General features: G+C 35.6%; 1 protein-coding gene across 1 annotated transcript; it reads left to right on the top strand.

Annotated features, from left to right (window-relative positions):
• The first annotated feature begins 12,374 nt into the window (after nucleotides 1–12,374).
• Nucleotides 12,375–17,392, top strand: LOC132559241 (C-X-C chemokine receptor type 5-like). The gene is made up of 2 exons (XM_060223858.1): nucleotides 12,375–13,598; nucleotides 15,720–17,392. Exons 1-2 carry the CDS (start codon nucleotides 12,532–12,534, stop codon nucleotides 15,793–15,795), a joined length of 1,143 nt encoding a protein of 380 aa, XP_060079841.1. The 5' UTR covers nucleotides 12,375–12,531; the 3' UTR covers nucleotides 15,796–17,392.
• The last annotated feature ends 153 nt before the right edge of the window (nucleotides 17,393–17,545 follow it).

The following is a 17,545-nucleotide window of genomic DNA, read 5'->3' as shown; positions in this document are numbered from 1 at the left end:
GGTGATAAAGCTTCTGATCAATAGATAAGTCATTTAGACCCGACGATAACTTTTTCGTCGTGCTTGGAAATGTCTGTTCGACAGGCTATTGGTGTTAGGATAAAGCTGAAAGGGGGTTTACATTGATGACACAAACTTTTAATTAATTTTTTATTTATTATTCTATTTGCATTATAAACAAACACTTACCTGTTTTCCTGTAACATATACCCACATTTCACACACAGTTCGGACGCTCCCGTACACGTTATTAACAGTAATGGTCATGAGTCTTTGATGTCTTATCGCGTTCAAGAAGAATTACGGTGGGGTTGACAGAGAACCAATCCTCGATTCAGGAGTGCATTGCGAGTTTCCCTGAGCATGTACAGATCTATACTGATGGCTCAATAGATGGTGAAAAAAAAAATCGCAGCAGCATTCTGCACTAATCACCACTGTTCTTCAGTTCGTCTACCAGATGGTACCTCTATTTTCTCTGCGGAACACTGTAAAACATCTGTGTAAAGTTACACTCTAATAACACCAGATTTTGTGAGATTTTACACCAATTACTGTGTTGTATAACATTGTACATTAGAGTTGGTGTAAAATGACACTATTTTCTGAACTGTGTAATGTAACGACGAATTCAGTGTAAGTAAAGCGGGTTTTAGGTGTAGCCTTGATCAACAATGCTGTAGGTGGTGTAAATTTACACCTCCTAATTTTTCGGGTAAAGCTATACTTAATTTACACAGACTTTGGTGAAACTTTACAACAATAACAGGTGTCACATCACATAAAACGAACAAAAATGGTATTGTAAAATACATTATTTCTTGGCCGAGTAATGTTGCTTTGTTGCTTTATAGTGTAGGGGGAGACCGGGGAACAGTGAATCGGGGAAATTGTTTTTTTTTTAAATATTACTCCTTATCAAAAGGCAGAATTGATTGTCTTTTAAATGCAAATGATAATGACCCATGGTCAGTGTTTACACATGCAAAATATTACATGCCAATTTTAACCATTTAAAATATACAAGTGTTTGAATTTTTTAAGCTGATTCACTGTGCCCTGGCACCGTGGAACAGTGGATCATCACCTGGGGCACTGTGAATCAGACCATCACATGGGGCACTGTGAATCAGACAGTGAAATCAGTGGACCATCACCTGGGGCACTGTGAATCAGACAGAGAAATCAGTGGACCATCACATGGGGCACTGTGAATCAGACAGAGAAATCAGTGGACCATCACATGGGGCACTGTGAATCAGACAGAGAAATCAGTGGACCATCACACATGGGGCACTGTGAATCAGACAGAGAAATCAGTGGACCATCACATGGGGCACTGTGAATCAGACAGAGAAATCAGTGGACCATCACATGGGGCACTGTGAATCAGACAGACAGAGAAATCAGTGGACCATCACATGGGGCACTGTGAATCAGACAGAGAAATCAGTGGACCATCACCTGGGGCACTGTGAATCAGACAGAGAAATCAGTGGACCATCACATGGGGCACTGTGAAGAGAAATCAGACCATCACATGGGGCACTGAAATCAGTGGACCATCACCTGGGGCACTGTGAATCAGACAGAGAAATCAGTGGACCATCACATGGGGCACTGTGAATCAGACAGAGAAATCAGTGGACCATCACATGGGGCACTGTGAATCAGACAGAGAAATCAGTGGACCATCACATGGGGCACTGTGAATCAGACAGAGAAATGAGTGGATTGTTCTCTCTAAACAGGATAAAAAATTACAAACATAAATGTTTTGCAAACAAAATTATTTATTCGATAATTAAGGAAAACCAAATTCAGTCTAAATGCAGTAATTTAGACCACAAAATTATCTATCTATGAACAGCAACATGTGTGACTAGGTGTCTTCTAAAGTCACACGAGTAAAATTGCCACTAAAATATCGTAAGTAAGGGAACTGTCTATTCATGAACAGCAACATGTGTGACTAGGTGTCTTCTAAAGTCACATAAACAAATTGAAATGGGTAAACAAAAAGTAAGTCATCAAAACTGTCTATCCTTTTGTCCAATGACAAGATGTTTGACTGGTTGTCGGATTTTTAAATTCATTTACGGAACAAATTTTGAACAGGCGTCAAAATCCACTGGGAATAAAGCTCCCTAAAAGAGTGTTCCGCACGTGCTCACTCCTAATCGCTTCTATAAATGCGGTCGTGCCATATGCGGTACAGTATACTGAGGTTTTGTACACTGTTCCGTATTCTTGTGAGTACACGTTAACCGTGTCTTTATTTCATGATATTTATGAATGAATTTCCGTTATTGTCTACGCAAAAAGTTTATCTGTTTGAAGATGTGTAATTACGAAAGGTTCAATCTTTAATTCGTTTATTTAACTTTTTATCAATTGTTGTAATTTGCATCCTGTCGATATTATGCATGATCTAGGGCACAGTAGTATGAATGTCAAGTTTATATAATTCAGATTGGTTTAAATAAACATGTTAGATATAACCTCGTGGAATAGGTGGTCATGGCAGGGACTTTTTGGGAAATTTTCAGCAAACACAAATAGACTTCCCTGACAGTGGAAGAGACTTCTCGGATAGTGGAAGAAAGTCGGTATGTATCCAGAAATATAATAATGCAATTTATATCAGAAGAGAGAGAGATAGAGAGAGAGAGAGAGAGAGAGAGAGAGAGAGAGAGAGAGAGAGAGAGAGAGAGAGAGAGAGAGAGAGAGAGAGAGAGAGAGAGAGAGAGAGAGAGAGAGAGAGAGAGAGAGAGAGAGAGAGAGAGAGAGAGAGAGAGAGAGAGAGAGAGAGAGAGAGAGAGAGAGAGAGAGATTAAAATCTGTTAGAGTTAAGTATATAGTTTATATATTCCTAGAGTGTATACATACCAAAGTCCTAACGCCTAAGCGGAACGATCATGTTTACCTCAACCTACACTACTTGACCTGTGAAGAACCACACGAAATGTGGCTTATTCTATCAAGTATGAAAACATGAGTTAAGTGCGCTTAATGTACTTATATTTTGTAACACAAACTCAAGGATCGGTGTTGATACAAATCTGCGCATGCGAAAAACAAGCAGGAGTCAATATTAAAAACAAAAACAAAAATTATCAACACAATCGTTGTTTGTTTTTTGGGTTTTTTTTTCTTTTGAAAAATATAATTGAAATCAAATTTCATTAACGCTTTCACCTCTTTTATTAACTATTGTATGTAGCATAGAATAGCGAAATAGATCAGACAGAAAAATCAAACACACAAACAAATAAACAAAAACAAACCGACAAAATGAATTAAGGACGCTCTACACCAAGCTAAAGATACACAGAAGAAAATAGACACTTCGAGAAAAATGAAAATAAAAACGAAAGAACAAAGATTGAGACAAAAATAAAGACCGCAAAGTTCAATCATCACTTATGACATGATTGTACCGAGTCCTTATATTTTTTGTTTCTTCTTAATGTCCCTCTTTATTCTTTTTATCAATTTGGACCGCGTTAATGAACGTCTGCCAAAGTAAGGAAGGTTAATGATACTACATATTAAAATCATTGACACAATGGATTGAACGCATAATGACTAGTTAGCCCATTATCTGTGTCACATGATTGAATATTTCACGGTAAAGCGTCGAATGATGACTCAATTATCCATGGATACGATACTCCTATAGATCTTATTGTTGTGAGAAATTAAATACAGTAATTAAAAAGAACATGAGGTGAAGGGTAATCAATGTATTATGGTTCTGACCATGGCTTTTCGATTTCCTTTTAAAGTACTTTTTCGCTGAACTTCATTTTCGCGGGATAAGTAATTTTTAAAATTTTGAGGAATTCATTTTTCTCACTATTGATGTACAGAAATATGAAGTATTACAGAACAGAATATATGGTTAAAACATTGTTTGGCGATTTCCTATCTCCACAATAGATTATGAATTATTGTTTTTATTAAAGTTCAATCTTTTGCTATGACAGCGAAAATTTCTACCATCGTAAATGAAAATGAGCACAGTATGACAAATTCTAATGCATAGTAGTGATGTTGTAAATACTTCTGACGAAATTAATTTAGCGGCACGTTTTAGCAAATTAGCATACCAGTAATACTTGCTTATATAAACAATGCAGAGAAACAACAATTAGCGGAAACCTATTTTAGCGCAATTAATTCATCACGATGATCACCGAATTCCTCACGATGATCACCGAATTCCTCACGATGATCACTGAATTCATCACGATAATCACTGAATTCATCGCGATCATCACCGAATTCATCACGATAATCACCGAATTCATCACGATCATCACCGAATTCATCACGATGATGACCGAATTCATCACGATCATCACCGAATTCATCACGATGATGACTGAATCCATCACGATAATCACCGAATTCATCACGATGATCACCGAATTCATCACGATGATGACTTACTGGATATAAACGGTATAATATTTACGTCTATAGTACTTAAGCTTATCATCACAGTCACATGTTCTGTTGGGGTCAGCTATCTCTACAAACACTCAGTGACTGTGTAAGGCCGGCTTTATTCCCCGGTATTTTGTCTCCTACCGTGTACTTCTGTTGACGAATGTCTAAGTGTCCCTACTTACATGTGTGGTATGATGATATCTCTTGACACCGATAGAATAGCATTGTTTGTTGTTATCAAACTTCCTTCATTCTTGTTTATCACTTATTATTATTAATGTATTACAGGCTCATATTTGTGATGTAGACGTTCGGTCTGATTGCTAAAATTACGTTCGGATATTAAGTAATCACTGTGACGTTTATTTGTAACAAGTATTTTACTGAACCCTAAATTCTACCACTGTACTCCTTAACCTATTAAGAATATGTAATTTCTTTATCAAACTACTGCATGACCACATCCTAACGTGATTACTAACTAACACTGATTGAAATTTCTTTATCAAACTACTGCATGACCACATCCTAACGTGATTACTAACTAACACTGATTGAAATTTCTTTATCAAACTACTGCATGACCACATCCTAACGTGATTACTAACTAACACTGATTGAAATTTCTTTATCAAACTACTGCATGACCACATCCTAACGTGATTACTAACTAACACTGATTGAAATTTCTTTATCAAACTACTGCATGACCACATCCTAACGTGATTACTAACTAACACTGATTGAAATTTCTTTATCAAACAATCATTCATCGCGTGATTACTAACTACACTGTGACCACATCCTAACGTGATTACTAACTAACACTGATTGAAATTTCTTTATCAAACTACTGCATGACCACATCCTAACGTGATTACTAACTAACACTGATTGAAATTTCTTTATCAAACTACTGCATGACCACATCCTAACGTGATTACTAACTAACACTGATTGAAATTTCTTTATCAAACTACTGCATGACCACATCCTAACGATTAATTTCTTTATCAAACTACTGCATGACCACATCCTAACGTGATTACTAACTAACACTGATTGAAATTTCTTTATCAAACTACTGCATGACCACATCCTAACGTGATTACTAACTAACACTGATTGAAATTTCTTTATCAAACTACTGCATGACTACATCCTAACGTGATTACTAACTAACACTGATTGATTTCTTTATCAAACTACTGCATGACTTTATCAAACTACTGCATGACCACATCCTAACGTGATTACTAACTAACACTGATTGAAATTTCTTTATCAAACTACTGCATGACCACATCCTAACGTGATTACTAACTAACACTGATTGAAATTTCTTTATCAAACTACTGCATGACCACACATCCTAACCTGATTACTAACTAACTAACACTGATTTTTCTTTATCAAACTACTGCACACTCCTAACGTGATTACTAACTAACACTGATTGAAATTTCTTTATCAAACTACTGCATGACCACATCCTAACATTACCTAACTAAGATTTCTGATTATCAAACTACTGCATGACTCCTAACATTACTAACTAACACTGATTGAAATTTCTTTATCAAACTACTACATGCATACATCCTAACCTGATTACTAATTCACAATAACTAAGATTTCTTTATCAAACTACTGCATGACCACATCCTAACGTGATTACTAACTAACACTGATTGAAATTTCTTTATCAAACTACTGCATGACCACATCCTAACGTGATTACTGATAACTAACACTGATTGAAATTTCTTTATCAAACTACTGCATGACTACATCCTAACGTGATTACTAACTAACACTGATTGAAATTTCTTTATCAAACTACTGCATGACCACATCCTAACGTGATTACTAACTAACACTGATTGAAATTTCTTTATCAAACTACTACATGACTACATCCTAACCTGATTACCAACTAACAATAACTAAGATTTCTTTATCAAACTACTACATGCATACATCCTAACCTGATTACTAATTCACAATAACTAAGATTTCTTTATCAAACTACTACATGCATACATCCTAACCTGATTACTAACTAACACTGATTAAAATTTCTTTATCAAACTACTACATGACTACATCCTAACCTGATTACTAATTCACAATAACTTATATTTCTTTATCAAACTTCTACATGACTACACCCTAACCTAATTACTAATTCATAATATTCGTATCTTGTTTTTCAATAAAAAGAAATAAAAAAAAGAAAGAAAAAACGTCACGGACTTCTGATGAAGAAACAACCAACTCTTCTTTATTGAATTGTGAATTGTCCATTTCTGGATAGCAATTTACCTGCTTCCCCATGTTATTATGCTTTCGTATTGTGGCTGAATTTATATTCAGTAACTCGTTTTCCACGATAAGCGTCGGCCGATAACAACAACACTGAGTAAAATGTAGATATCAATTATTTTGTGGAAGTGTTGTAGTCGTCAACATAAAAAGAGCATTCGCCTATCTTGTACTTGGTTTTATGCTTGTAGGTCAATTCTTTTTTCAACTCGAACTTTTTTTTGAGAACGTGACATTACATGGATAAACAAGCTGATACCAAGAGGAACGGATCAATATCTTATATACTAAATTTAATTAAAGTTATTTTGTTGTTTATCATATTTGGCCTACAAGCTTGTATCGGGTCTGAGGTGTGCATCATTTACTATATTTTTTGGTGGTTTTAATCTTATTGACAGTGTTTCATGTAATCAGGCGGTAGATGAAAGAAATAAAAAAGGTGATAAAATTGAACAAAATATGAAGATGATTGACAGATTACTGTGAAGTCATTGGAAATTCATTTTCGTTTAATTCATGGGCTATCTATATCCACGAACCCCCCCCCCCCCCCCCACCCCCCCCCCCCCCCCTTTCACTATTTATACACATGCTTTCTAATATACGATAGATGAATCATATTGATAAGCAGTCGAAATAGATTCACAATATTATTTTCAATTGACTAAAAGTGAATGTTATGAGAAAGGACGATCTCACAAGCATCAAGGCCATAGATCATGTACAAATCCGGAAGGACATGTCAGGCATGGGGCAGTCAATACCCGCACTCACATGACCTCGATGCTGCGTCATTTCCGGATGGAAGCATGACAGGTTCTTCCTGTAGAGACCCTTATCGTATGAGAGGAGCCCCCTGGTGTTTCACCCTTGATCCGGAAGTAGAATGGGAGATATGTGGCGTCGATATCTGCGACGGTAAATATATGTTAAGAAATGGTGCATTAGCTACGAGAAAATATCAAGGATTGCTTACCCGAACATGATATGACTTCCGTGGACTTTATATAACACACCTGACTCTAAATTAAAACTGTACATGTCACACTTAAAATCACGTGTACAGAAACGACCACATGAAATTTCATTTTCATTCTTGCTATGAATTCTGCTCAGAGGAGTTAACTTGTTAGAATTCTACTGAGATTGTATCAGCCATACATGTCTAACATGCTACACACGATGTTTATACGTATGCATATCTTATTGGATTATTAATTGGAATATCACTGTATGCTGACATTGGTATCTTCTTGTTGTTTTCATGAATGCATGTGTTACGTGAATCAATGAATCACAACTCATAATAATTTTTTTTTCAACAAACAAAACAGCAATGCGGATGGTAAATAAGATTGTACGATTTAAATGTTACGTCTTCAAGACAGTTGACGTCATATAAAAACAGTGTCCACAGATGATGAGGCCACTTATGGATGCATTTGTAGTGCCGTCATACTGAAATATCCTGATTCTTGTATCACTAACAAAGGCAAAGAATGCTTTAGTCTGAGACACGCGTTAGCTTATTCCTTTTACTTCAAGTAACAAATGCGCATGCGTTTGATATATGCGTTATGACATCAATTGTCAAAGATTTCGATTTAATTGTCTGTAGTTTCATTAAATACAGGTTATATTCTAACCCTATTTAGCTCGAACTTGTATGATTCAAAGACCCAGTTTAATTCGAAGCATTTCTTCGGTCCCTGTCTAACATTCCAACTCGAATCGAATACTCGGATATCTCGATTTTTTCTCATGTTCCCGCCGAGTTCGAGATAAAGAGGTTCGACTGTACATATGCACAAACTTTAAACCACGTCTCGGTATTATTTGCCTTCCATTTAAACTGGTTGTTCTTATGGGATCGAAAGATCGCAGGCATATTGTTTATGTGCTGTCTGTTGTCTACATTAACATTGCCCATAACTATAGCAACTTGAGAGGTAGGGATTTCATATTTAGCTTGTGTGTTCCGTTTCTGGTTATTACCCTCTGATTTTAATTTTGTTGCAACCAGGGCATATTGTTTCATAAATACATATTGTTGGACTTGGTGCAACTGCAAGGAAACAATTATACAATCTGCAACCATGTAGCGTATATATATATTATTGAATGCGGGTCAATGAGTAGATATTGTAAATCACTTTACACATTTATCATTTTTGCGAGTAGTCACATTTCAGCAGGCGTAAAACTCGATACATATCTTCATATATGTATATACACCAATATTATTATCATAGTATCATGGATACAACGTATTTTTATCTAGCGGATTCGAAATACGCACTCACAATCAATTTTTGCTATGTCCGCCGTTTGGTTCAAAAGCTTCTTTTACATAGAAAGAAACTGTCCTCAATGATACAATATGGCTGCGATTAGCATGAAAGACATGCACTTATTTTAAAAATAGCTATTTGAATAAAAAAAATTTACTCATAACGTTGGGGAAAAAAACAATCAAATAATGTCACGTTCTCAAATAAGAACAAGGTCTACAACAACATAATCACTAGATGTTATACCGAACATCACACCCGTGTGTGTGTGTGTGTGTGTGTGTGTGGGTGGGTGGTGTGGGTGTGTGTGTGTGCGTGGTTACTTTATAAACAACATTCAGAAAAATTAATTATCGCAAGTATTTCAGAAAGAAATTGTAGAATATTTACCTATGTGGTCATGATGACAATGAATAACAATTTTAATACAAATATAGTATTAGAATCGGTAGAACCAAACAATGAATTAACATTATCTCATATCAATACACTCAGTCATCATAACATATTAACTCGAGCGGAGACAGGAGTATCATGGCGGCAAACAGAATCATATATATATATAACATACATACACCGTTAATGCTATGTTACAGCCACAGAAATGAACCTTGACCGATTTAATGATTTCCCTGTTGGATAACATGTCCATTATACTTGTACTGTACTGCTTTGACTTTTAAAGAACAAATGTTGTATACTGTTATCTATGATGATAAACAATAGAATGATAGCACGTGATTCTACATGTGCTGAGTACACCGGAAGCTATGTACCGGTCTCTGCCATCTCACTTTAACCACAAAATCATGACCTTTGTGTTCGTTGCACTCGTTTACAATCTAAATAAAATTTGATGTTAGTATTTATTATACGCTATATTATAATGTATGTTATCAATTTTTATTGTCGAAACAAAACAGGAAATCGATATTGAGCAGCAAATATTTTTGGTTAATTTTGTGTTCTATTGTCATGCAAATGTTGTATATCTAAGATAATTCCCATTGTTTAACAATTCCAGGGACATTTGTTAAAATGTCCTCCTCCGTGAATGATTTCTGATATTCTGTTCTGTCAGGTAACTCCAAACCCATGTAAAATTCTTGTAAATAATAGCAAGTGGACAGCCAAAGGATATTGCCGACATTTCTGGCATCTGGATGCAATTCTAGCAGCCGACACTTGAATTAAGTCTAATGATAGAAAGTCATGTTTCAAAATAAAAAGTGTAGCTTTTCACAAAGTTTGAGTGATAAACGGAATAGTTTCTCCTAAGGTCTAGATAATCAATGTGCATTTACCTGGTGTTCTAATACTTTGAGTGGTGTTAGATACCTTGTCTCACAGCAGGACTCATATATTGGGTTACTCTAAAACAACAACCATATTTAACAAGAATAAGGCAACTAAGTCCAAAAAAGTAATAAGTATTGCTCCATCCAAGTAAGTAATGTTTCATGACGAGAACAAGGCATACAACAAAACTCACCTGCAAATAAACAGACTTCAAACACGTCCAGCTTCATACCTCACAAAGACGTAGACTAATTCTCAGTGAGATCATTATGATAACCGTAATATCTCTCACGATTTTCCAGCATTTCACCAAAAACCGAAATTGTTCATTTGTCTGTCAGTTGGCGACATCTTGCACGAGAATCGTGATATTTGGAACAGGTCCTTGAATATTGCAACATGTAAACACCATACATAGGGATGTTGCTATCAAGAAATAGAAATTTCACAAGAGGGAAATTGAAATATATTATAATACCAGTGTTGTAGTTGTAGGAAAGGACCGATGTAGGAGGCCGATATAGGAGTGCAGGTCGTTTTCTAGATTCTGGTGGGTACATATGACGGACATGGCCTATAAATCGTTAATTATTTAAAGAAAGAAATTACTGTTAACGTACATAGTTTAGTAAACAATCGCTTTCACGCTGAAATTATTGCACTAAAATTTGTGGAAAAGTGGTACTGCACTAAATGTGATTTAACTAAATCCAATTTGTCAACAGTATTGAACATATATTCTGAATAACCATGATATACATGTTGCTGTTTCTACATACTACACAGCATATCGTAAACACACCCAATCAACACATGTACTCAACTCATATACACAAGGACGCCGTTCTTAATCACCATAGCTGTTGATAGGACGTTAAATAATACAGTGTATAATAGCATACCAACTCGCCTCACATACACCGAGAGGCCGTCCTGGATTCACCAAAGCTGTTGATAAGACCCTAAACAATATTAAACTATACCAACTCGCCTCACATACACCGAGAGGCCTTCCTTAAACGACCTTAGTTGTTGACAGGACCCTAAACAATATTAAACCATACCAACTCGCCTCACATACACCGAGAGGCCGTCCTGGATTGACCAAAGCTGTTGATAAGACCCTAAACACTATTAAACCATACTTACTCGCCTACCATACACCGAGAGGCCTTCCTTAAACGACCTTAGCTGTTGATAAGACCCTAAACAATATTAAACTATACCAACTCGTCTCACATACAGTGAGAGGCCATCCTGGAATGACCAAAGCTGTTGATAAGACCCTAAACACTATTAAACCATACCAACTCGCCTCACATACACCGAGAGGCCTTCCTTAAACGACCTTAGCTGTTGACAGGACGTTAAATAATATTAAACCAGACAATTTCGCCTCACGTTAACCGTGAGGACGTCCTGAAAGGCGAATAGCTGTTGACGTTAAATGATATAAAAAGAAACAACAAAATATACTGACTTGAAGCATGCAGTTCAAGTAATTCTACATGTGAAATGTAATATGTTCTGTCTTAATGTCTCGACAAGTTCCATTGTGGGATTTTATTGTGATGACCACAAAAATAACCCAATATCGAAGCCACTGTAGTTTCTGTATACACAACATACATAAACATTAATTATCGTAAATGTTTCAGCGCAAAACTCGGTAACCAAGATTACATCTAGTATAAACACGTTTACAATATCCATTCTAAGGTATGGTTTATCAATTTCAATAGATACGAAATTATCTTTATTTTGGATAAAATGTGAAATAATATTATTGACCTACTACCAGTCAGAATTGTTAGATAAACATTAATATGGTACCAATGAACACTTATATACACAATAATCATACCCTGTCATTTCAATACCTCTTAACTCTGTATGTCACACTGCTACGTGTACACGTTCATCATACTGTTTGTATACTGTTAAGAGGACACACTCACGCTATATCCTGTTATTTAAGCCTATACTACAATAAGGATAACTTCTCCTTGTTTATATATTTGTAGCTTATAACACCTCACATTCAAAGTCTACTGCTCCTCAGTCGGTCGCGTGTTGCGAGTGCTACAACATAATTCACTACCTTTAACATTGGCTGACAATTAAAACGAAATATCTTTCGTGCTTGATTACAAACATCATGGCTACTTCACAAGCAGTCTTGTCAACAGCTGTGGTACAATTGAACGTTACCACCTCTACAACTAGTGTGTTGCAGACCGTAATGAAAAGCACAACTGCCGAACCTGCCGAAAACACATTCCGTATTTGTGGATCAAGTGACAATTGCCTGTGGACCATATTTTCGCCGATAATTTTTCTCGTTGGAATATTCGGTAACATTTTGAATGTGCATGTTTTGCGTCGTTTAAAGTTTTACGAAAACGCCACACTATCTCTGTTGTTTGTGCTAGCCTTTGTCGATATGACAGTTCTCTGTGTAGGACTTGTCCGATCGTGGATACGAGCCACGTTTGATGTTGAAATTCGAGATGTTTCTGGTTTCAGTTGCAAATTTCTTTTGTTCTTGATCTATTTTTCCATGCATATGTCATCTTGGATTTTAGTCCAGGTAACCTGTGTCAGATTTGTAAAAACTGTTTTGCTGGACAACCGTTATAACACTGTAAGGAAGTTGGTCACAAGAAGAAACAGCATAATTACGCTTTGTATAATCAGTGGTTGTCTGGCTGCTTTGGATTTTCATTACTTTTTCACAAACGGCATCAAGGATGGTGAATGCAATTCTCTAACAGCCGAGATTTTCGAATTTGAAGAGTTCGTTTTTACCTATGTCGATCTTGTTGTATTGGTTATAATTCCTGGAATTATAATGATCGTGTTGAATATTCTTATCATAAAACAGATAAAGAAACTTAGATGTAATAAACGACTCTCCACTGGATCGGATGGAAGCAACAGAATGGCGCGGAAAGGACAACAATCAGTATCGAAAATGACAAAGATGCTTGTGTTTACAACTTTTTATTTCGTCGTTGCGAGTCTTCCAATTTGTATCTACCTCATTGTGGATTCGTATGTTCGCCCTAGAGCCAATTCCGACGAGGAGTACCGACTTGATCTACTGCGAGCCTGTGTGTATTTGTTTCAGTTCACGCATTTTGCCAGTAACTTTTATTTCTACACTGCTACCAATAAAAAATTCAGATTGGAGCTCGGCAAGATCTGGAGAGGCGTGGGAAGAATGTAGGTATCACACACCGTATAAGTAAATTTCATTCGGCTGATAGTTCTTAGTCGTCTCTGTTCGGGCTAGTTCACGACATTGCTGGTGGATTTTTAAGTCCCCAAGATTCGCCGTAACCTGCATGTCACTTTTAGATTCATTCATGGTTCAGAAACTACATTGATGATTGACGCTTTTCTGAATTTATCTTGTATGTAAAATGTACGAAATTTATATAATTATAGGGGCGCTCTACGTCCCCGTCTAGATTTTGACTTTTCTTCCAATCATTCATCAGTCGTATCCTACGTTTCAAAAGTATGTATAATATTACTGACAAATCCAAAATGGACGCCGAAACAGCTGTATGATGCAGTTTGATTAATTGTTTTACTTGTCTGTATGTAACTCTCGGTTATAATAAGGTGTTATTCACTTGTTTAACTCTTGTATGATCTTGTGTATCTCTATGTATTGGTATTCATATATGACGGCATGCAAATAAAATTATATTGTCGTATCAAACATCGATTGGCGATAGGCTTAGTTGTTTTGAAAGTTTTGAGAAAAAAACAGACTGATGAAGACACTGTATACAACAAATTTCAGCGATGATCTAATTTTAGCGATTTTAACACTTAAGATATAGCGCTAAAATATAGTTGCGTTAAAACAACCTTTGTGTTTTATGTCTGTAGCATCATCATATATATGCAAGTTCATCATCAAGCTAATCTGGTAAAAATTGAATTTGCACAAAATTGAGTATGTTTGTAATCACTGATAGTTTGTAGTACCGCTATCTGTAATCACTGATAGTTTGTAGTACCGCTATCTGTAATCACTGATAGTTTGTAGTACCGCTATTTGTAATCACTGATAGTTTGTAGTACCGCTATCTGTAATCACTGATAGTTTGTAGTACCGCTATCTGTAATCACTGATAGTTTGTAGTACCGCTATCTGTAATCACTGATAGTTTGTAGTACCGCTATCTGTAATCACTGATAGTTTGTAGTACCGCTATCTGTAATCACTGATAGTTTGTAGTACCGCTATCTGTAATCACTGATAGTTTGTAGTACCGCTATCTGTAATCACTGATAGTTTGTACCGCTATCTGTAATCACTGATAGTTTGTAGTACCGCTATTTGTAATCACTGATAGTTTGTAGTACCGCTATTTGGCCCTTATCGGTATTTTTATTATTGTTTTTGTTTGTTTGTTTTTTTTTTTTTTTTTGTTTCGTTATGACGTTCTTTTCTATATATCCTATTCCTGTTAATATGCCTGCTGATTTCTGTATATCATATGGTTCTATTTTGTGGCATTACGATTGGGTTGACATTGGTGTATGTAATACTTTTATGTTTTATGTTTATTTCATCCTTAAAACGATTTCCTTGTTCAATTATCCCCACCCCCCCACCCCCCACCCTCCTTAAAAGGTTTGCACCGGTTAATTTAGAAGAGATTTTGTAGCACCTATTTTGCAAAATTACGAATCTTTAAAAGTCTCAGTAACATTCTACATACTCCAGCACAATTGCTCTTAAGCTTATAGTGTTTTTAAACATTTAATATTTTAATCTACCGTGCCCATTTTTACTAATTCCGATACATGTCGCTGGTAAAAGTCCATTTTTGCGGTAGTGTAATCACAACATACAGCTACAAATTTCAGAACACGTTATAATTACTCATTCATGTGTATTTTAAGAAGGAAAAAAATCAATTGTTTATCGTCGCTTTACTACAATGTTTAACTGTGTTGACATCTTTAATGTTCAAAGTCAAGCGACCTCATCGTCCTTAAGAGATGACGTCATTCTTCTTGACATTGTTTATATTAATAATTATATTATATATTAATATGCAAATGAGAAATTTTGGTTACTGTATATCGTGATTATACTACCGCACATTATTTTTACTGTCCAATCAAATGTCATGTAACATTTTGAATAAGAATGATGTTCGTTAACATCGATTATCGTGGGAAAAGAGCACATGTATGCGTAATGATTTCGATAATTATTTCTATTGCTGTTAGGATCTACAGTACATATAATATATTTATATCACCAGAGAATGTTTATTGGAATATAAAATAAAGTGTTGTATTTTTTTTTTCATTTAGATTCAGTCCCGTCCATTCTTCAGATCCGTCGAGCAGCAATGAATACCATCTACGATCAGGAACTGGTGACACGTGATTACTATGTCACCATGACTACAGAAATCACGCGCTAACAACGACCGGAAACAATGATGTCATTGTCGCCCATATATGTAAAATATCTTCAGGTATTATCGTGTGAGATACGTTGATAGGTCAACCACGTGTTCCTGTAATGCAGACAATCAAGTGTGAAGTTTTTGTAAAGACGGAAGGCACTTTATGTGACGTAAAGAGTTATCTAACGTGTTTGTCTCCAGAGAAATGATACACACCAAAAAGTTTCCTCATGTGGGAAAAAACTTTAAAATACTCTTGGACGGAAACAAATATCAAATGCCGAACCTAGAATTTCAAGTCATAATCTGCACATCCACTGGACAGTTGACGTCACGTGGAAATGTCTCTATCTTTTGGGGAGTGTTTGAATATCTAGACGATTATACCTAAAACGAAACACGCGTCGCTCCAAGAAAATGATCGCACGCTCGATGGATTGCCTGATATTGCCACCTCTGCCACCATTTTTTACAAGTGTTATACCTTTTAATCTATATGTAAATGAATGGGGTGGGGAGTGGGTTGAGTGGGTTCCGTTATGGCACAATAAAGTGATTTATATCAATAAAATCGACTTCATCTTTATCATGGACTGTTGCATTGTGGGGATCTCGGTATCGTGTCTATGCCGATAGATTTGAACGTTATTTTACGTTTCTGTAGACAGACATTAACGGAACAATTAAGTAATAATATTTCGTAAAAACAACGCGTATCTGTCATAGTTATAATATACAAAGATATATAAACGATTTTGCTTAACACTATTTCAACAAATTTATTAGCAATAGTATAGTTGCAGTAAGACAAGTTTTACATCACAGCAAATAGTCTTTCCAGTTTAATGACAGTAAAGACTCGTTAGTTTGCCTGTTGGTTCTGTTGTTGTATACTTCGTTCTCATTTGAGAACGTGACATTTCTTTCTTGGATTGATCAATGTTTACATGGTCGGTGTCGTCGAAGAAGCAGAAGACGTTTACTCTTGCGGAACACCTGGAATTATTATCCTTGCATTTGTCGTTGAGCAAATCTTTCTTTTGTTCATATTTTGCCCTAATTTTCTTGAATTAGTGATTGAATTATGATTATTTTGACAGGCTCTTATTTTCGTTTTGTTTAGCGTAGTTCCACTTGTATAAGTACTAGATATTATTTTCAAGATTAAATTTTTGTTTATATTAAAACGATGTTATTTAATTAATTGTTTCTATTACCCTAACCCTAATATACAAGTTTTTTTTGCAAAACTTCATCTTGATATGTGGATAGAACAAGATAATGGCATGTCTTAATCCTACTACACGAAGTAATTGAACAATTCTATGATTCAATACGTTGTACAGCTGTATAAATTTAATGGACAACATCTTATCAATACAATCCAATCACTACATAATATTTTATTAACATAATAATGAAACAAATTAAAAGTATATTCTTTACATTTTGTACCTTTGTTCGTGTGGTATCTCCCTATACACGTCTGTCCGCATATTACCATAAACAAACAAACAAATAACCAATATAAAAAATAACAAACAAAAAGAGTGTTCTAATTCTCTAAACGTAAATACAAACAAATAGGATTTAAGTTTGTATTATACATACAAAGAATTTGTCACATCAAGCTGCTTTCTCACACTTAGTGACGCTAAACGCAAGGAAAGGAAACTTTTCTGTGAATTTTATTCATTGCATAATGTATACGCGGGAGACGAGTAACGT

This window comes from Ylistrum balloti, unplaced genomic scaffold (assembly GCF_031769215.1).
Source record: "Ylistrum balloti isolate Yb309-2 unplaced genomic scaffold, AGI_CSIRO_Ybal_v1 Utg370882, whole genome shotgun sequence".
Classification (NCBI taxonomy): domain Eukaryota; kingdom Metazoa; phylum Mollusca; class Bivalvia; order Pectinida; family Pectinidae; genus Ylistrum; species Ylistrum balloti.
The sequence above is the reverse complement of the archived record's forward strand: the minus strand, read 5'-3'. Positions and strand labels throughout refer to the sequence as shown.